Here is a 20,240-nt window from a genome sequence, read left to right as displayed (position 1 = left end):
CCAACCAGCCCTGAGGGCGTCTCTCTGTGCTGCTCCTGCCGCCCACAGCCCCCCTTGGTGCGGGAGGTGGGCTCGCCCCTGGGAATGTTCTGCACATGGGTCAGGCCCTAAGCCGGCCGGTGGGGGAGAGCTGCGGTCCTCGCGGCAAGCGGCAATTGAAGGAGCCGGGGCAGATTTAGCGGCAGGAGACCAGCCAGTAACGCAAAGTCCAGGAGTCTTGTGACCACTCCATCTACATAGCAACCATCTCCATAACTATGGGCTCCCGTGAGCTGCAGGGTCTTTCCTTCCACCCCAGGAAAGTTCTCTGAAGTTGAGGGGGCTGAGGTCCCGAGGAAGGGAGGACATTTGGGACCCTTATCCCCTCCCTGACCCCCTCAGCCCTCCCCCCTTGATAGCCCTCTTGAAAAGCTTTTGTCTTCAAGGAGAGGAAGCTTAGCCCCTGTTTGCAGTTTTGCCTGGGGAAGGGGAGGGTGGTAAGATCCGAGTGGCCCCTGGCCTTCCAGTATCATCAGACCCCTTACGAGGGGCACCCATGCCTTGTGGGGTTTCCCACTCCTGAGCTCAGCCCCCAGCTCTACCTCTGGCAAGGTCATCCCCTCACTGGGCAGTGAGTCTCCATTTCTCACTCAGGGTGAATAAAAGTAGCCCCAGCGCCTAGGGCGGTTCTGAATATTAAATGAGATGATACAGGCAGAGCCTTCTGGGTGCACCCAGCACATGGCCAGTGCTCCTCTGAGGTCAGATTATCATGTGTTTATTCATTTATCATTGAGCATCACAGCTGACCCCACAGTAGAAGTCTCGGAGCTCAGTGGCTCCACCAGTCACTCAGTGAGACCGTGGGAAGGTCCCGGAACTCCTCTGACCCCCGTTTCCTCTTTTTTAAAATGGGAGATTAAACCACACAGGAAGAATAATTGTGACAAGTCGTAGACTCAGCCTGTCCCAAACGCACACATTCAGGCCATTCTCACAGTTTTGCCTGACTATTATCAACTGAATCTTTTAACCAATTTCCTTTTTAAAAACAAAACAAAACAAAAAAAATCTATTGCAAAAGGAAATTCCGTGTTGCACACCTTAATCAGCCACGGTAACTGGTGCCCACCATCTCCCCAGTGTAGCTGAATAATGAATGCAGTGCTGTGTCTGTGGGTGGTTCTCAACTTGAACTTCTCCCCTGCTGCACAGAGGGAGGTGGGCAAATCCGAGGGAGGAGAGAGCCCAGCACAGGCTGAGACTTCGGCCTTGATGCGCTGGGCATGCTGGCAGGGCTGAGATGGGAGGGACAGTCCTCCTGGGGGCCTCCAGGTCCCCTGTCGCTGTGTCCCCCCCAGTCTTCCCACGGGCATGCCCCACACACAGAGAGATGCTGACCTAACCTGGGGGCAGAGCCCCCGACATGCTGGCGTCCAGAGGGGCGGGGTTTCAGCCTGGGCTGCAGCCCTGGCGCAGAGCGGCTGCTTCCCCAGGCATATTGGGGCGGGGGGAGGGGGGGGCAGGGCCCAGCACCCCAACCCGCGGCCTGGTCTAACCTCTATGGGTGTCTTCCCACCAGCACCCCAAGTTACAACTACGCGCCCAACCCCGACAAGCACTGGATCATGCGTTACACGGGGCCCATGAAACCCATCCACATGCAGTTCACCAACATGCTGCAGCGGAAGCGCCTGCAGACCCTCCTGTCGGTGGACGACTCCATGGAGACGGTAGGCTGCCCTCCTACCGCCCCGCCCCGCCCCCAGCACCCTCGGCGGGAGAGGAATGGAACAGGGCGGAAGGGAGAGGCACCCCGAAACGGCTTTGAGTGATCCAGACGGAACCCCACCCTTGGGGAACTGTTCCAGCTCTGGTTGGTCCACTACAGCAACCACGTGTGGCCACGTACGCTTTTTAACAGCTTTCTGGAGAATACCGCACAGTTCAAATACCGCCCAGCTCACTCGATTCAAGCATACGTTTCTGTCGGTTTTCACTTATTCAGAGTTGTACCATCATCGCCACAGTTGGCCTTAGAACAGTTTCGTCACCCCGAGAGATAAACCCTGCAGCCCTTAACCGTCACCCCAAACCACCACTCCCAACCCCTCCACCTTAGGCAGTTCCTCATCTACTTTGTGTCTCTGTGAATTCAGCTATTCTGGACATTTCCTATAAAAGTAACCCTACAATATGTGGCTTTTTTGTATCTGGCTTCTTCCACTTTGTGCGATGATTTCAAGGGTCACTTGAAAGTACTTAATTTTTTTGCTGTTGCTGAAAAATATTCCATTGCCTGGATATGTATTTTTAAATTTATCCATGACTATTTAAGTTCAGTAAGGGCTTCCCTGGTGGCTCAGACAGTAAGGAACCTGCCAGCAAAGCAGGAGCCCTGGGTTCGATCTGTGGGTCAGGAAGATGCCCTGGAGAAGGGAAGGGCTACCCACTCCAGGATTCTTGCCTGGAGAATCCCATGGGCAGAGGAGCCTACCATGAGCTACAGTCCATGGGGCCACAAAGAATCAGACACCACTGAGCAACTAACATTGTCACTTCCCAATAAAATGTAAAATTTCGTTCCTCAGTTGCACTGGCCACAGTTGAAGTGCTGAATAGCCACATGTGGCTCATACCACAGGTGTTAAAATCGCCTGCATCACAGAGAGTTCTGCTGTGGGTCACAGACTCCTGCCTTGGGCGAGTCATCCATCCATCCATCCATCCATCCATCCATCCATCCATCCATCCATCCCACAGCATCTGTTGAGCGCCAGCAGACACAGCCCCCAGCAGGGAACAAAATGACAGAAGGCCCACCCGGATGGGACCTACATTCCAATGCACGGAGACACAGTCCACAAATAAGTGCCGAGAAGGCAAGCAAAGGGGGGCGGGAGGTGAGGAGGCCCTAGTGACCCCTGGGTCAGTCCCAGCGGCCCCACCGAGAGGTGACAGTTGAGCGAAGACCTGAAGCAGGGGAGGGACAGGTCCTGAGACCCCAGCACTCCGCCCCTTTAGGGGAGAGCAGGCCGCTGGCCACTGCCCGCTGGCCCTCCCCGCATCCTCACCACCCTGCCTGCATTTCAGATTTACAACATGCTGGTGGAGACGGGCGAGCTGGACAACACCTACATCGTATACACGGCCGACCATGGCTACCACATCGGCCAGTTCGGACTGGTGAAAGGGAAGTCGATGCCCTATGAGTTCGACATCAGGGTCCCGTTCTATGTGAGGGGCCCCAACGTGGAGGCCGGCTCCCTGTAAGTGTATCACCCCACCCCCAGCACCCCGCAGTCCCAGGGAGGCCTCCAGGCTCGTTAGCACCCACAAGGGCAAGCATCAGGCAACTCAGCGGGCAGCCCCCGGCCACTCCCCTGGGAGCACGGGATTTGGGCAGGTGGGCCTGGGTGCCGAGTGAAGGGGCGGTGATGTCACCCAGGGTGGGTTCTGATCGTCGCCTTCCCCTCTGTTGGGGAAGGGGAGGCCAGGACTGTTAGCACCCGAGAAAACAGACTGTTTGTGGCGGGCACTGTGCCAGAGAGTCAGGGAGCCGGACTGTGTGGCCCTGCCAGCACGTGGAGATGCCACCTCGACTTCTGTTTGTCCTAACTTGTGGTGGGCCTGGCGGTTGTCAGGGAGGGCCCCTGGGCTGAGGTCAGCAGGGCCGGCTCAGTGGCAGCACTAAGGGAACTAGCCTCCCCCCAATCCTTCCCCGAGGGCCACGTGGGCCCTCCGCCAGCCATCCCTGTGGGTTAACCTTTGAAACGACATGTCCTGGCAGCAAAAATGTCGTGTCTGGGGCAGGGAGGGGTAGAAAGGCCAGTAATCATAGCTGCAGCTTCCTCAGGTCAGCCAGGATGTTATGGAGACTGACTCGAAGGGTCTTTCGAAATGCACGTTGTCACTGCTCTGGCGCTTCTCGGGTCTGACTTCCGTCCGAGCCCTGAACGCACGCAGATACTGACTTGGCTACAGGTTTCCTCCTGAAAGGGCAACGTCTTGGGACCAAGATGTTCCTGCTCCACCCGGGAGGTTTGGTGGAGCTTCCAGGAGGCAGGCAGCGCGAGCTGTAGCCCAGCCTCATCTCACATCCTCTGCCGACCTCACTGGGTCCCTCCCTGTCTGGATCTCAGAGTCCCCACCTATAATCATAGCTATTATAATAATAGCCGTGTTGATACAGTGTGATTCTTCAGGCTTTGGTCTAAGCACCTTCTATCCAGGTAACTGAGTTAAGCATGATAACAAGCCTCTAAGGTAGACGTGAGTGTTATCTGTGTTTTAAACACAAGCAAACGGAGGCTCGGGTTAAATTGCCTGAGATTACATAGCACAGAAGAGAGGAGCTGGAATTTGTCTCAAAACCAGGTTTCTGATACTTGTAAATGTTTTTCCATATTTGAGAAGAATGTATGACCATTACAATCATTAGGATTACTTGCTTTCGGAAAGAGATGGACTGAACTGTAATCCAACAACTGTCATTATACTGGTCAGCCTCAGAGTCTGTGATCTGCTTCTTAGGACTCAAAACCCAGAGAGGCTCAGCTGGGGAAGGACCTGTCTCTCCACGCACAGGGTTGTTCAGGTGCGGACGGAGGACTTGAGCCCACACAGCCGGCCCCCCAGAGTGTTCACCAGGCATCCTTTCTGGGGGTGAACTTGTGGCAAGGAGCAAGGGAGGGACAGCTAACAGGACAGAGGCGTGGGTCATGCGACGTCCCCCTGGTCTGACATCCCACCCCCTTTGCCTGTCCTGTCGGCTGGGCCCACCCTCAAGGGGAAGGGATCACACAGGCTGTGAACCCCGGAGCTGGGGATCCCGGGGCCACTGAGTCTGTCATCCGCCTCTTTGGTAATCGTCGAGCGAAGAACCAGAGGTGGTTCGAGTGCTCACCGGGGCCATGGAGGAAGGATGTTTAGGCAGAGGGGGACCCCAGGGCGAAGGCCCAGAGGCTGGGCTGTGCTCAGCCTTCCAGGAGCAGCAAGGGGGCCAGTGTTCACATCAGAGGCTCAGAGAAGGGTCCGGGGGAAGGTCCAGGGTTTGGCATGCGTCTCAAAAGAAAGCGTTCTCCATTCAGGAGTTGGGGCAGGCAGGGCCTTCCTGGCAGAAGAAAGAGCCAAGCAGAAGCCAGCTGTGGGCCTGTGAACCGTAGCCCCCCGTGGTTGTGCAGAGGGTGGGAAGGTGAGCGCTGGGCTTCAGCTGAATCGAGTGTGCAGGGAGGAGCTTTGAGGGCCAGGGTGCAGGAGAGGGACATGATGGATGGCAGCTGTCCAGCCTGCCCGCCCCAGGGGAGGCCGGGTCACTACTGCCCTGGTGACCGAGTCCTTCTCGTCCCGCCTCCCTCAGGAATCCCCACATCGTCCTCAACATCGACCTGGCCCCCACCATCCTGGACATCGCTGGGCTGGACATCCCCTCGGATATGGACGGGAAATCCATCCTCAAGCTACTGGACACGGAGCGGCCGGCGAATCGGTGAGGGGATGGGGCGGGTGCTGGGGTGCCAAGCACCCCAAACTGTCTGAGCTCCTGGCCTAGCTGTGTGGGTCTGGGGGGCAGGGGTTTCTCCAGACTCAGAGCTGGGGTTCTAGGGCCTTGCATCCTGACCACTTACCTGTCGTGGTGCGGGGCGGGGGGCAGGAAAGGAAGCTCCCTCTCTGCGAGTCCACCTTTCCAGCTAGAATATAGCCACAGTGACCCGCTGAGGACCGGCCACAGCTCAAATTGGGTGAAACTTTGAAAAAATAACAGCTATCGGAGCTGGCATTAATTAAGCACTTACTGTATGCCAGCCTTGTTCTGAGTGCTTTGAAGCAGATTTTATCATTTTAATCTTCACAGTGACCCAGTGAGGTACTCATTATTATGATCCCAGCTTGGAAACTGAATCCCAGAGCAGACAAGTGACTTGTCAGAGTTCTCTTGGCGCAAGTCTGGATCCCACTCCAGGCATCCAGACTCTAGGCTAGAGGCTACACTCTTAATCGCCATGATCTGTGGCTCTAATGCCGGATAGTATTGGGAACATATTCCTGGGTATCCTGGAGGCAAAAAAAAGAACAGTGTTGTTCAGTCGTGTTCAACTCTCTGTGACCCCATGGACTGCAGCACACCAGGCCTCCCTGTCCATTACCAACTCCCAGAGCTTGCTCAGACTCATGTCCGTTGAGTCAGTGAGGCCATCCAACCATCTCATCCTCTGGCGTCCCTTTCTCCTCCCACCTTCAATCTTTCCCAGCATCATGGTCTTTTCCGGTGAATCAGTTCTTCGCATCAGGTGGCCAAAGCAGAGGAGCTTCAGCTTCAGCATCAGTCCTTCCAATGAATATTCAGGACTGATTTCCTTTAGGATGGACTGGTTGGATCTCCTTGCAGTCCAAGGGACTCTCAAGAGTTTTCTCCAACACCACGGTTCAAAAGCATCAATTCTTTGGTGCTCAGCTTTCTTTACGGTGCAACTCTCACATCCATATGTGACCACTGGGAAAACCATAGCTTTATCTGTACAGTGTTGTTTTAGTCGCTCGGTCATGTCCGACTCTTTGCACTCCCACGGACTGTAGCCCGCCAGGCTCCTCTGTCCATGGGATTCTCTAGGCAAGAATCCTGGAGTGGGTTGCCATTTCCTTCTCCCACTATACAGTGATGGTGAGCAAAAACTAGGTGGGAAGATGAGCTGAGTGCGGTCAAACAGGAAGGCGGAGGACGCAGTCACTGGCGTGACAGCAGCGGCATCTAGCGGCCATCAGTGTAACTGCCCACCGAGATAAGGGCCCCACAGCACTGACGGATGCAGCCTCCAGCTGGTACCTCCTGCTGCTCAGAGGGGCCGGCCGGGTGGGCACTGTCTGTCCAAGACTGAGTGTCCTGTAGAAGGAACCGCCTCTGCTGAGCCTCCTCCCTCTGACTAGGAGGTTTTATGAGCTGTAAGGGTACAAAATGGGCGTGTTTGGGGAGGGCAGGGGTGCTGTGTTGGGAGCCAGGACTCTGGGGAGTGCAGAATGGAAGCGTTCTCTCTCAGCCTGAGGCGCGAAACTCCACAAAATGCACACTTAAATCCAACGACAGAGGATCAAAGGGAAAAACATCCCCCCAAACACAATGTAATTAACCTGAAGTCAGGAGAAGCGTTTCATCTGGCGCTGAAGTAAAAGAGGAGCGATCTCTTCCAGCGCCCAGGGAGCTGCCAGGCTTCCTGGGAGTCACGGAGGGGCACACACATGACTATGCGTGACTCAGAGTGACTGACCTGGGTCGTTCTGCCCCATGTTCAGACCCAAGGCTCTAGGGAAATGCAGCTCTGCTGTGGGCGGGGAGGTGTGTGTGTCTGTGTGTCTGTGTGTGTCCATGTATGTTCATGTATGTGTTCATGTGTGTGTCCGTGTGTGTGTCCATGGGTATGTTTCCATGTGGGTGTGTGTCCATGTGGGTGTGTCTGTGTGTGTCCATGTATGTTCATGTATGTGTTCATGTGTGTGTCCGTGTGTGTGTCCATGGGTATGTTTCCATGTGGGTGTGTGTCCATGTGGGTGTGTCTGTGTGTGTTCGTGTGTCTATATGGGTGTGTGGGTGTGTATCCGTGTGTCTGTATGGGTGTGTGTCCGTGTGTCTGTGTGGGTGTGTGTCCGTGGGTGTGGGTGTGTCCATGGGTGTGTGTATGTCCATGTGGGTATGTGTCCATGTGGGTGTGTGTCCGTGGATGTGGGTGTGTCCGTGCGGGTGTGTGTCCGTGTGTGCATGTGTCCGTGTGTGCATGTGTCCGTGTGTCTGTATGGGTGTGTGTCCATGCGGGTGTGTCCGTGTGTGAGTGTGTGTCCGTGTGTCTGTGTGGGTGTGTGTCCGTGGGTGTGGGTGTGTCCATGGGTGTGTGTATGTCCATGTGGGTGTGTGTCCATGGGTGTGGGTGTGTCCGTGGGTGTGTGTATGTCCATGTGGGTGTGTGTCCGTGTGTCTGTATGGGTGTGTGTCCGTGTGGGTGTGTGTCTGTGTGTCTGTATGGGTGTGTGTATGTCCATGTGGGTGTGTGTCCGTGCAGGTGTGTGTCCATGTGTGGGTGTGTGTCCATGTGTGCGTGTGTCCGTGTGGGTGTGTGTCCGTGTGGGTGTGTGTCCGTGGGTGTGGGTGTGTCCGTGCGGGTGTGTGTCCACGTGTGCGTGTGTCCGTGTGGGTGTGTGTCCGTGTGGGTGTGTGTCCGTGGGTGTGGGTGTGTCCGTGTGGGTGTGTGTCCGTGTGGGTGTGTGTCCGTGGGTGTGGGTGTGTCCGTGCAGGTGTGTGTCCGTGTGCGGGTGTGTGTCCGTGTGGGTGTGTGTCCATGTGTGGGTGTGTGTCCGTGCGGGTGTGTCCGTGTGTGTGCGTGCGGGTGTGTGTCCGTGTGCGGGTGTGTGTCCGTGTGTGGGTGTGTCCGTGCGGGTGTGTCCGTGTGTGGGTGTGTGTCCGTGTGTGGGTGTGTCCGTGTGGGTGTGTGTCCATGTGGGTGTGTCCGTGTGCGGGTGTGTCCGTGTGTGGGTGTGTGTCCGTGTGTGGGTGTGTGTCCGTGCAGGTGTGTGTCCGTGTGTGCGTGTGTCCGTGTGGGTGTGTGTCCGTGTGTGCGTATGTCCGTGTGTGGGTGTGTGTCCGTGTGGGTGTGTCCGTGCGGGTGTGTGTCCGTGGGTGTGGGTGTGTGTCCGTGTGTGCGTATGTCTGTGTGTGGGTGTGTGTCCGTGTGGGTGTGTGTCTGTGTGGGTGTGTGTCCGTGTGTGCGTGTGTCCGTGTGGGTGTGTGTCTGTGTGGGTGTGTGTCCGTGTGTGTCCGTGTGGGTGTGTGTCCATGTGGGTGTGTGTCCGTGTGTGCGTGTCTGTGTGGGTGTGTGTCCGTGTGTGGGTGTGTGTGCGTGTGTCCGTGTGGGTGTGTGTCCGTGTGTGTGCGTGTGTCCGTGTGTGCGTGTGTCCGTGCGGGTGTGTGTGCGTGTGTCCGTGTGTGGGTGTCTGTGTGTGGGTGTGTGTCCGTGTGGGTGTGTGTCCGTGTGTGTGTGTCCGTGTGTGGGTGTGTGTCCATGTGTGCGTGTGTCCGTGTGTGTGCGTGTGTCCGTGTGTGCGTGTGTCCGTGTGGGTGTGTGTGTGGGTGTTTGTCCGTGTGTGCGTGTCCGTGTGTGCGTGTGTGTCCGTGTGTGCGTGTGTCCGTGTGTGCGTGTGTCCTGTGGGTGTGTCCGTGTGTGCGTGTGTCCGTGTGTGGGTGTGTGTCCGTGTGTGGGTGTGTGTCCGTGTGTGCGTGTGTGCGTGTGTCCGTGTGTGGGTGTGTGTCCATGTGTGCGTGTGTGCGTGTGTCCGTGTGGGTGTGTGTCCCTCACTTGCCCTGGCTGCCCCCGGGGTCTGCACTGCTTGTGTGTCAAGGCTGGCTCCGAGCGCCATCCCTGCTTCTGGAAGGATGGAGGGACGTGGGAGCCCCTGCACTGATGAGAAGATGGACATGTGCTTTCTCCCCCCAGGTTTCACTTGAAAAAGAAGCTGAGGGTCTGGCGGGACTCCTTCCTGGTGGAGAGAGGGTGAGTGCCAGGGCCTGGAAGAGCCGCCCCAGGGCAACACTGGGCAACCCCGACCCCTGCCTCCCAGGAAGCGTCCAGCAGCCCCACCTGCACCCGCGATACTACAAATGTCAAGGGCAGGAGGGAGGTTGATGCTGTTCCACCACCTTCCACCAGGGGCTGGGAGCCTGTGTCCTCGGACCCCTGGACACAGGAAGCCGTGCGCTGTCCCTGCGGTTGATACGGAACTTACGTCTGGACGCCCCCTGTACCCTTCAGACACGCTTTGTCCTGCCTGGACAGTGTTGTACATGCTTTTTCGTTTATTTGCCAACTCATGAAACTTGGGACGCGTCTTATAAAATCCCCACTTCCTAAGTCTCTTAACCATAGGAAGACGCGGCCCGGCTGGATACACGTGCTCCCTGGTGACGCTGCACCAGGGCTGAGTGGGGCCACGTGCCCCCCCAGAGCTGGGCCACCAGCTCCGCTTCTGCTCTCTGCCCCACAGCAAACTGCTGCACAAGAGGGATGGCGACAAGGTGGATGCCCAGGAGGAGAACTTCCTGCCCAAGTACCAGCGCGTCAAAGACCTGTGTCAGCGCGCCGAGTACCAGACGGCGTGCGAGCAGCTGGGGCAGGTGAGGATGCTCGGCGGGGCCCTGGGGCCGGGGACGGGGCCCCTCCTTCCTTCTCAGGGGCCCCCCAAAACCGCGGCCCAGGCCTGCTTCTCAGAGCAGCAGGCCAGTGTCCCTGATGAAGTGCGACACCCAGGGTGATGCCAGACAACGCTCAGAAAATCCTGCTCCCATCAGAGGAAAGCTCCCACCCCGGGTGCACATGCGTCTTTAGCTGCTCTGAGACTCTTGCCCGATCCCTCTTTAACAAAGACGCAGCCGGCCTCTGCACAGTATTTATAAAGTTAAATGACTATTTCCATTGTATTTACTCTCCCAGATCATCTTTGTGGCTGACTTTCCGCTTATATAGGAACAACAGGAAATTACCTTCTGACGTAAACAAGTTTAGGTTGTAAAAATGCGAGCTGATTTCAAGAGAAATGTTCAGGAAAATATAATCCAGACAGTACTTGGAGATAACAGCAACTGTGACGGTGGTTTGGGAGAGTCTGAACTCGATTTTCTGAGGCCTGGGAGGCCAACGTGGTCTCTGGAGAGGACGGGGAGTGAGGACGGAGATTTGTAGAGAGAGACGCCAGCCTGAGGCGAGGCTCAGGGGGAGAGAGGCGGGCAGATGAGCAGGGGGAGCAGGTGGGGGTGCCCTGGAAAGGCCCAGGTGCTTCCCTGCCTTGGTCTGCGAGCTGGGACTTTGAGCCATGCTGGCTCAGGCCTGGAGATGCAAGCCCGTTTCACCAGTAACAGGAAGTAAACCTGGGACCTCCACATTCTATTTCTCCTTAATAAACCCATGGGTTGCCAAGGCTGGGGCACCAGTTGGCTGCATGTCACAGGTTGCATCCAGGCAGCTCTGTCATCGCTGGACTCAAAATTGGCACCAACCTGTCCTCACAATCCCCCTGCCCCATCCAGCATTTGTTCACGACCCCCTCCCAGCCCCTCCCTCTGCCCTGGAGGGCATCAGGAACCTTCCCCGCGCCCCTGGAGCTCTTTGGGTCATGCTGGAGCAGCATTCAAGGCTGCCTCTGTTGCCAGGCACAGGAAGAAAGCCCTGGACAGAAAGCTCTGGCCTCCCAGAGCTGACCATCTGGGCAGACCCCAGAGGGGCTCAGATTTCAGTTCTGAGCTTCAGGGAATGAATCAATGAGGCCACGAGGGGCCTTTGTCCCCCTGGGACTGTAGTCAAATCCCCCTGCTGGCCCATCCCCACCCTCTCCCTGCAGATTGGGCGTCTGGCAGTCCCACACAGTGAGAGGGCTGCCTGATCGGTCTTTGAAACCAATTATCCAAGCGTACTGCTTAACCCAAAGGAAAGGAGCACATGGGGTGGGAGGAGCCAAGGCCAGCTGGGGAGGCCTCTGCCACGGCCCCTAGGATCCCAGCCCAGACACCCACCTCCCACCTCTGGCAGATGCAGTCACACCCTGCCGACCACTCCCCCCACCCCACCCCACCGCCACTGCCTGCCTCATGCTACACCTTCTGGAAGGGCCCTTCCCTGTGTACCAGCCACGCCCTCCAACCCAAGTGCTTTTCTCCTACGGGGCTTCCCCATGGCTGGGTTCCCGCTCAGCCACAGCGCATCACCCTGGGTACCATTTCTCTGCTCCCCCGACAGTGGACAGGTATTCACCCATCACAGAGCAGCTCATTCCAGGCACCAGCCTGTGTCCAGTCGGGGCCAAAAGAGGGACGCGTCTGGGGTGGCTGGGAGCAGGCAGCAGGGAAGCGGCGGGGCGGGTGAGCAGGCCCGGGAGGCTGAGGCCACGCGTGTCTTGCAGAAATGGCAGTGCGTGGAGGATGCATCGGGGAAGCTGAAGCTGCACAAGTGCAAGGGCCCTGCGCGGCCCGGGGGCAGGGCCCTCTCCAACCTGGTGCCCAAGTACTATGTGCCAGGCGGCGAGGGCTGCGTCTGCGACAGCGGGGACAGCCAGCTCACCCTGGCTGGACACCGGAAGAAGCTCTTCAAGAAGAGTAAGTGGGACGGGAGGGGCGGGGAGGGAACGCACCTGAGCAACCTTGCTTGTTCATTCAAACAGACTCACGTGCCCTGCACCATCAATCCACCCAGCCCCAGGTGGGGTGGGCAGGGAGCATAAAGGAGGAGATGAGCGTGTAGAGGGCGGAGAAGAGCAGGAGCATAAAGAGAAAGGGGGGGGGGGTCTGTCCCTGGGCCACGTGGTGGGGTCCTTCTGAGATCAGAAGACCCTGGAGGGCTTTGAGCAGAGGAGCCAGGATCAGATTTGTGCTTCCATAGCATTCCTCCAGCTGGACTGCAGGCACTGGACAGGTTCACCTGCAAAGCGCTAAAAGATGCTGAATCCTCTAGTGCCGGCTTCCAGACGAGGCCAAGCCAAGGCGACGCCCTTCAGCCTCCTGTCTACCTGCCTGCAGGCGCGCTAAGTCACTGCAGTCATGTCCGACTCTGTGACCCCATGGGCTGTATAGCCCGCCAGGCTCCTCTGTCCATGGGTTCTCCAGGCGAGGATACTGGAGTGGGGTGCCATGCCCTCCTCCAGGGCATCTTCCTGACCCATGGACTGAACCCACAGCTCTTACGTTTCCTGCGTTGGCAAGGGCGTTCTTTACCACTAGCACCACCATCTGCTTGGCATCGTGTCCCTGGCATCACATATCTTTCTGCAGTGACTTCACCATCTAAAGTGGCCCCAAGGTGGCACTGACATCTTGCGTTGGGTCCCCAAGCCCCAGCTGGCTGGGATGTGCTTTAAAGAGGGGAACATGTGGGTGAGATGAGCTTCAGGCTGCTACCTTGAGTTCAATGTCGGAGAATCACCACGTGCATGAAGTCGGGTGTCTTTACACAAAATGGAGACACAGTGTGCAATACGGTTCCATATTGATGGTTGACAGGTGTGCTGTGACCCAAGGCTGGCAGGAACCTCACCCCACGTTTGCCCCAGGAGCACTGGTTCCCAACTCGCTAGTTCAGCGTCAGGGTGATGCTATGGAACAAGACCACCTAGAGTAACAGGAACCTGCTGCACCGTTGGCCCTTGAACAACGACGGTCCCCCTGCACGCAGATGGTCCTCAGTAGTAAATACTACAGTTCTGCGTCATCTGTGGTTTGAATCTATGGATGTGGAGAAACCATGGATACCGGAGGGAGGGAGGTTAACTATGAGTTACATGCAGATGACCCCAGCCTTGTTCAAGGTCAGCTGTACTTTGGAGAGGGTAGAGCACCCCCATCCCAAGTGGAAAAGTTGCCTTAGCCTTCACACCTCCACACAGCAGGGGCCAAAGGACAGAAAGTTAGGAAGCCAGTGACCAGAGGAGGCGCCTAGGGAAGTCCTCTCAACCTGGCCGAACCCTCCCAGCAGGTGGTCACGGCCCCATTCAGAGGGTCACCTCCCCTGGAGAGCATGCCCCCTGCTAAACGTTCAAATGAGGGCGCGCCTGGGCTTTGAGGATGTTTGGCGGGCTCGAGTGCCAGGACATGGTCCCAGCAAGATGGGTCCCCTGGCTGGAGTGTCCCCCACTGGAGCTGGGCACTTGCCCAGGCCACCATTGCTCTAACCCCCTAACCCAAGGGGAGCCAAAGCCTGATCCGAGACTTTGGTTGTTTCTCTGTCTTCTTTCGCTGTGGTCCCATCAGCACTACCTGATGCTCAGCACTGTGACCGTTTCTGACTGTCGAGTTCAGTAGCTTTAAGGACCCGGACAGTGTTGGGCGGCCATCACCACCGTGCGTCCCCAGCTCTCTTCCTCTGGCAGAACTGAAGCTCGGCACCCGAGAAACACTGACGCCCCACCTCCCCTCCTCCCGCTCTTGGCAGCTACCCCACTGCTTTCTCCAAGTTTTACTCTTGTAGGTACTTCACAGAAGCAGGATCACACAGGATCTGTCCTTCCTGTCTGGCTTATTTCACCCGGCATCAGGGTTTATCCGCGTTGTAGCCTGCATCAGGATCCCCATCCTTTTTCAGGCTGAGTGAGACTCCCCTGTAGCCTAATTAGAGACTGGCTATCCAGCGGTGGGCTCAGAGGGCTCCTCCTGTCTTTGCAGAGGACACCTTCGTTACGAGAGCTGGTTTGTCTCCATAACGACCCAGCTTCTGCCTCGAACGGCACTTCCCCACTGATGGTCCCCCGTTATAACTCCTCACTAGCTGATTAGTAACTGCTAAGCTAATCTCTTTTCAGCTGAATAAAATGATTGGTTTCCAGATTGAATTACACAGTTAAGATCTCGCTTCAGCACGTGGCACACTGGCTAATCTTTAAATAATACAAGGACTTGTGATTTAGTTACGCTTCCCCCCATTAATGCTTAGAGGACAGAGACTGTATTGCGCTGTATTGCTCAGTCACTCAGTCGTCTCTGTTTGTGACCCCATGGACCGCAGCACGCCAGGCTTCCCTGTCCTTCACTATCTCCTGCAGTCTGCTCAAATTCATGTCCACTGTATCAGTGATGTCACCCAACCATCTTATTCTCTGTCACCCCCCCCCCCCCCCGCTTCCTGCCCTCAATCTTTCCCAGCATCAGGCTCTTTTCCAACGAGTCGGCTCTTCACAAGAGGTGGCCAAAGTATTGGAACTTCAGCTTCAGCATCAGTGCTTCCAGTCAATATCCAGAGTTGATTTCCTTTAGGATGGACTGGCTTGATCTCCTTGCAGTCCAAGGGACTCTCGGTTCGAAAGCATCACAGTTCAAAAGCATCAATTCTGTGGCACCCTGTCTTCTTTATGGTCCAGCTCTCACATCCATACATGACCACTGGAAAACCATAGACTAGACGGACCTTTGTCAGCAAAGTATTGTCTCTGCTTTTTAATATGCTGTCTAGGTTTGTCATAACTTTCCTTCCAAGGAGCCAGCGTCTTTTAATTTCATGGCTACAGTCACCATCTGTGGTGATTTTGGAGACCAAGAAAATAAAGTCAGCCACTGTTTCCCGTTTCCCCATCTATTTCCCACGAAGTGATGGGACTGGATGCCATGATCTTCGTTTTCTGAATGTTGAGCTTTAAGCCCACTTTTTCACTCTCCTCTTTCACTTTCATCAAGAGGCTCTTTAGTTCTTCTTCACTTTCTGCCATAAGGGTGGTGTCATCTGCATATCTGAGCTTATTGATATTTCTCCCAGCAGTCTTGATTCCAGTTTGTGCTTCATCCAGTCCGGCATTTCGCATGATGTACTCTGCACAGAAGTTAAATAAGCAGGGTGACAATATACAGCCTTGACGCACTCCTTTCCCAATTTGGAACCAGTCCATTGTTCCATGTCCGGTTCTAACTGTTGCTTCTTGACCTGCATACAGATTTCTCAGGAGGCAGCTAAGGTGGTCTTATATTATCTCTTTAAGAATTTTCCATAGTTTGTTGTGATCCACACAGTCAAAGGCTTTAGCATAACCAAGTAGATGTTTTTCTAGAATTCTCTTGCTTTTTCTATGATGCAGTGGATGTTGGCAGTTTGATTTCTGATTCCTCTGCCTTTTCTAAATCCAGCTTGTACCTCTGGAAGTTTTTGGTTCATATACTGTTGAAGCCTAGCTTAAAGGATTTTGAGCATTACCTTGCTAGCATGTGAAATGAGTGCAACTGTGCAATAGTTTGAACATTCTTTGGCGTTGCCCTTCATTGTGATTGGAATGAAAACTGACCTTTTCCAATCCTGTGGCCACTGCTGAGTTTTCCAGATTTGCTGGCATAATGAGTGTGGCACTCAATATGCATCTAAACAGCTGAGACTCAGCTGGACTCGGGCCCTCCTGTGAGGACGGTGTGACATCACAGCCCTGTCTTGTGTGTGCTCAGAGGATCCTGGGAGCAAGACGGGGGCGGTTCCTTACAGCCACCTAGGAAACTCCATCCCCATCACCAGGCCCAACATTCTTCTTCCTGCACATGCCTGCCAGCAAAATGCTCTCTTTCATTCCTTTCTGAGCAGCCAGCCTAGAGCAGGGGTTCTCAACAGGGAGCGATTTCACCTGCTTGGCTGTGTGCTGGTGTTTCTGGCTGCCATGTATGATGAGTGGGGAGGGATGCTCCTAGCATCCAGTGGTAGAAGCTGTGGAAGCTGCCTAACATCCTGTGAGGTACAGGTCAACCTCTCATAACAGCCGCAGAGCGTTGCCAGTTTTGAGGTTGAGGTGCCCTGACCCCAAGGAGCTCGGTCCCTGGCTCGCCCTCATGCACTGGGGTGAGGAAGGAGGCAGAGCAGCCGACCCAGGACCCAGAGGAGGAGACGAGGACTTGGGGGATGATGGGTCCAGGTGGCCAGTGTTGGTTCATCTCATCTCCCAACAAATCTGCAAGCCCTGCCACGCGCCAGCTGCTGAGGTTACAGCTGAGCGTAAGAGACACCATCAGACCTCAAGGGTGAGGCCAGGTGTCAGCCAGTTAACAAAGTGGGAAGCTCACTTCCCTGGGTAAAGATGGCATGGAGGAAATGAAACAGGGGTGTGGCCAGGTGGAGAGGGGCTGCAGCTGTAGGGTAGGTTATGAGTTGACATTTACATGAGAGCCAAGCGTGACCAGCAGAGCGGAAGTACTCTGAGCCAGGGCAAGAGGAAGCGAGATCCTGTGGGTCCCATGCCGGAGGGCAAGCCACACCGCCCTAGCATTCCCAGGCCTGGGGTGCTAGGAGGGCCCAGTTGTGACCTTGGGCGAGGATGTCAGCTGCAGGGTCCCTAACCAGCAGAGCAGCTGCTACATGTCAGCTTCCAGGAGCTGAAATATTTACCAGGTCTGTTTCACATCAAACTCCAAAGAGCCCTGGCAGGCAGGTCCAGCTGCTGGGAAATTAACTCAACTGCCCAAGGATTGGGCTCAGGATTTGCCACCGAGCCATCAGAGCCCAGACCATGAGTCCCCACTTCCTGATACAGGGGTTTCCCTGGTGGCTTAGTTTTTCTAAAGAATCTGCCTGCAAGTGCAGGAGACTCAGGTTCAATCTCTGGGTGGGGAAGACCCCCTGGAGAAGGAAATGGCAACCCACTCCAGTATTCTTGCCCAGGGACAGAGGAATCTGGTGAGCTAAGTCCATGGGGTCGCAGAGAGTCAGACATGACTTAGCGATCCAACAACCCACCCACCTTCCTGATATATGTGGTAGGAAGGGCACATATATTTCAGGACCCTGGAAACAAAGACACCTAGGGTGAGAAGGAGAGCGAGTGGTGTGGATGCAGTCCTGGAAAAAGTGTACACCAGGGTTGGCAGTCTTTTTCTCTAAGGAGCCAGAGAGTAAATGTTTGAAGCTTTGGGACCTAAACAGTCTTTGTCTCAAATGCTCCGTTCTGTCACTGTGGCGAGAAGACAGCCACAGACTCTGCAGATGGTTGAAAGTAGCTTCCAAAGAGAATCAGAGGCCGGGACTGGGACTGGGCCTGGTGGCCGGAGTTGGGGACCCCCAGGAGTAAGGCTGGGGGGTGGAGCACTCCAGAGCAACACAAAGGAGCAGAAAGACCCCGCTGGGTCTGCTTCCTGGCCCTCTTGGGCAGCTGTGACCTGCTCCCGTGAGGACATCAGCTCAGAAGTGTGTGCGTTTCTGGCCTAGCCACTGTGGCTTCACAGAGACTGAACTCAGGGAGGAAAAAAGGCAAGGAGAAAGCTGCCCGGGGTCAGAAAAGGCCAGGGCTTTGTCAAAGGAATGCCTCTTCCGGACCTGGACCCTCAGGTCTTCTGGCCCCTGAGACTGATACAAGGAGGAAAAGTACAGAGATCTGCCCCAAGAAGGGAGAGAGGGGCACCAGACATCCTGGGCCACGTGGGAGAGGGCCCCCCTCTTCCTGGGCCCCACCTGGTGGCCTCCAGCCAGGCCTTGACCTTTGGTCTCCACCTGGTGGTCACTCGGAGCCCAGCAGAAGCCTGCGTCAGGGCTGGCTCCAGGCCGGGCTCCCAGAACAGATGCGTGTTCAGGGCAGCAGGGTTACAGACTTGACACAGGCCAGGGTGGGACCCAACATGGAAGGAGTGGTGGGGGCCGTGGCCAGGGTGTCAGACAGACACCACCCTGTCTGAAGTGGCAGCAGGCCAGCTCCCTGCCCCACTGACCATGCCACCAGTGGACGGGGTGTAGACAGACACATTTCCTGTTCTGTCTTCAGAAGCCGGAAATGCGTGCTCCTGACACCCAGCCACCCCACCCCACCCCACCGTTTTTCTGAAATGTTAGCAACTTGGCCAAATTTGTCTTTTAATATGTAGAAGATACAAGAAATCTGGCTTCTGACTTTAACCTGTGTTAAGGAAGGGGAAATTCCACCCCACCCCCCTCCACCGGTTCCTCTTGAGTTCTTTTGGCTGGCTGAATAATTAAATCGACACAAGACTGATTAACAGGAGGGAAAAATATAATTCATGCACACAGAGGTCTCCTAGAAGTGGGGCCCCAAAGCGAGGAAAGCAGACTGTTTATACATCATTTTTTGATGAGGAAATAATTATTTGTGAATACTTAATAGGACAAAGAGACTGCTGCTTGGGGTAGCAGCCTAGTGAAGAAGTGGTCTGTTGAGTTTTCTTAGCCTTGAGTCCTCGGACTCTGGTGATAAGGATGCTGTGCCTCCTGGTGTAGAGAGGGTACCTTCACATGGGCTTCCCTAGTGGCTCAGAGGTTAAAGCATCTGCCGCAATGAGGGGGACTTGGGTTCGATCCCTGGGTCGGGAAGATCCCCTGGAGAAGGAAATGGCAACCCACTCCAGTATTCTTGCGTGGAGAATCCCATGGACGGAGGAGCCTGGTGGGCTACAGTCCACGGGGTCGCCAAGAGTCAACTGAGCAACTTCACATTTCTGGGGGAAGAGCAGAGAGAGAGAGAGAGAGAGAGAGAGAGTGTGTGTGTGTGTGTGTGCATTTGTCTTTCTTAGCCTGTGTGTGTGTGTGTCTTTTTCTGTCTTACCCTGTTGGGCATTTGCCTGATACTATCAGTCAGGAATAAAGGCAGGCTTAAAAACTGAGTGGAGAAAGGAAAAGGGGGCATTTTGAGTAGCAGTTTTCACAGCTCTGTCTGCCCTGTCTCCTGACAGTCAGGCCTCAGTCTCCCAAGCCTGGGCTGAGCTGGGGCAGTAAGCTTGGGGCGTGGGGGAGGAGCTGGTGCCGTAGAGTCTAACTGGCTTGAGAAATGTGGGCAGGACTTAACTGAGGCAACAGGCTGCCCTAGGATGCCTGCAGCAATCCTGCCATCTTCATTGCTGTGTAGGTGGTAACCCTTATCACATCAGGTAGCCAGGAGCTGCAAGTGTGGCCAAAACTTATTCATAGCATTTATTTTTATTTCTTTGGGTGTGCAGGATTTTTTTTTTTTAATTGCAGCCTGCAGGTCTAGTTCCCTGACCAGGGATCAGTCTGTGCCCCCTGCTTTGGCAGCATGGAGCCTCAACCACTGGACCACCAGGAAAGTTCCCGTGAACAGAACAAATTTAAAGCTTTGTAGTGGAGCAGAATTTGCCAGCCTAAAATATGTCTCTTTGACCTATTATTTTGAGCTGGTTATTTTCTAGGAAACAGTAGACACGGGGGAAACCTCTGCAAGTCAGGTGGGAGGAGGTTTTTTTGCAAGAAACATTGATGTTTGTAAGGGAGATCTCCATTTGTAATGATGTCGCCCTCTGTCCCTGGAAGAGGAGGCTGATCAAATCTCTAGAACCTTCTCTCCATGGAGATGGCCGGAGCTTAAATCTGTGTCACAGTGACCCTGTTTACTGCTGTTTTCCTGGTTACCTCTGACGACTGGCTCTCCCCACCCTCGATATCCTCATTGGCTGAGGGTGTATTTCAGGGGCAGCTTCCGGGTTTTTCTGGGTCTCTTGCCCACAGATACATGTTATTAAACCTTTGTTTGATTTTCTCCTATTACTCTGTCTCACGTCAGCTTAATTCTTAGACCAGCAAGAAGAACCTAGGAGGGGAGAGGAAAACTTCTTCCCCAAGGCTATGCCAGTCCCTGTGACGTGTCTTCCTTGAAAGGTTAATGCAAAGAGAAGCTGTGAATCAGGTGCGTGGGAGTGAAGAGGAAGCTGACCCAGAGCTCAGTTACCTCAAACCAGGCTGGGTCAGCAGGAGTTGAGCTGAGGGAAACAGCTGGCTTAAGGCTGCCAGGGTGCCTGGGAATCACAAGCATTTCTGGTTCTT

At 55.2% G+C, this 20,240-nt stretch overlaps 1 protein-coding gene across 6 annotated transcripts in view; it reads left to right on the top strand.

Annotated features, from left to right (window-relative positions):
* Window positions 1–20,240, top strand: part of SULF2 (sulfatase 2) — a 125,905-nt gene that overhangs the window by 94,728 nt on the left and 10,937 nt on the right. For all 6 annotated transcript variants that reach the window (XM_018057993.1, XM_018057992.1, XM_018057996.1 and 3 more), the window contains exons 6-11: window positions 1,562–1,712; window positions 3,073–3,248; window positions 5,339–5,467; window positions 9,456–9,512; window positions 10,003–10,132; window positions 11,911–12,103. In XM_018057993.1, coding sequence (XP_017913482.1) covers window positions 1,562–1,712; window positions 3,073–3,248; window positions 5,339–5,467; window positions 9,456–9,512; window positions 10,003–10,132; window positions 11,911–12,103 — 836 coding nt within the window. The remainder of the gene's footprint in view (window positions 1–1,561; window positions 1,713–3,072; window positions 3,249–5,338; window positions 5,468–9,455; window positions 9,513–10,002; window positions 10,133–11,910; window positions 12,104–20,240) is intronic.

This window comes from Capra hircus, chromosome 13 (assembly GCF_001704415.2).
Source record: "Capra hircus breed San Clemente chromosome 13, ASM170441v1, whole genome shotgun sequence".
NCBI lineage: Eukaryota > Metazoa > Chordata > Mammalia > Artiodactyla > Bovidae > Capra > Capra hircus.
Note: the sequence above shows the minus strand (reverse complement) of the source record. Positions and strands in the feature narration are given on the sequence as shown.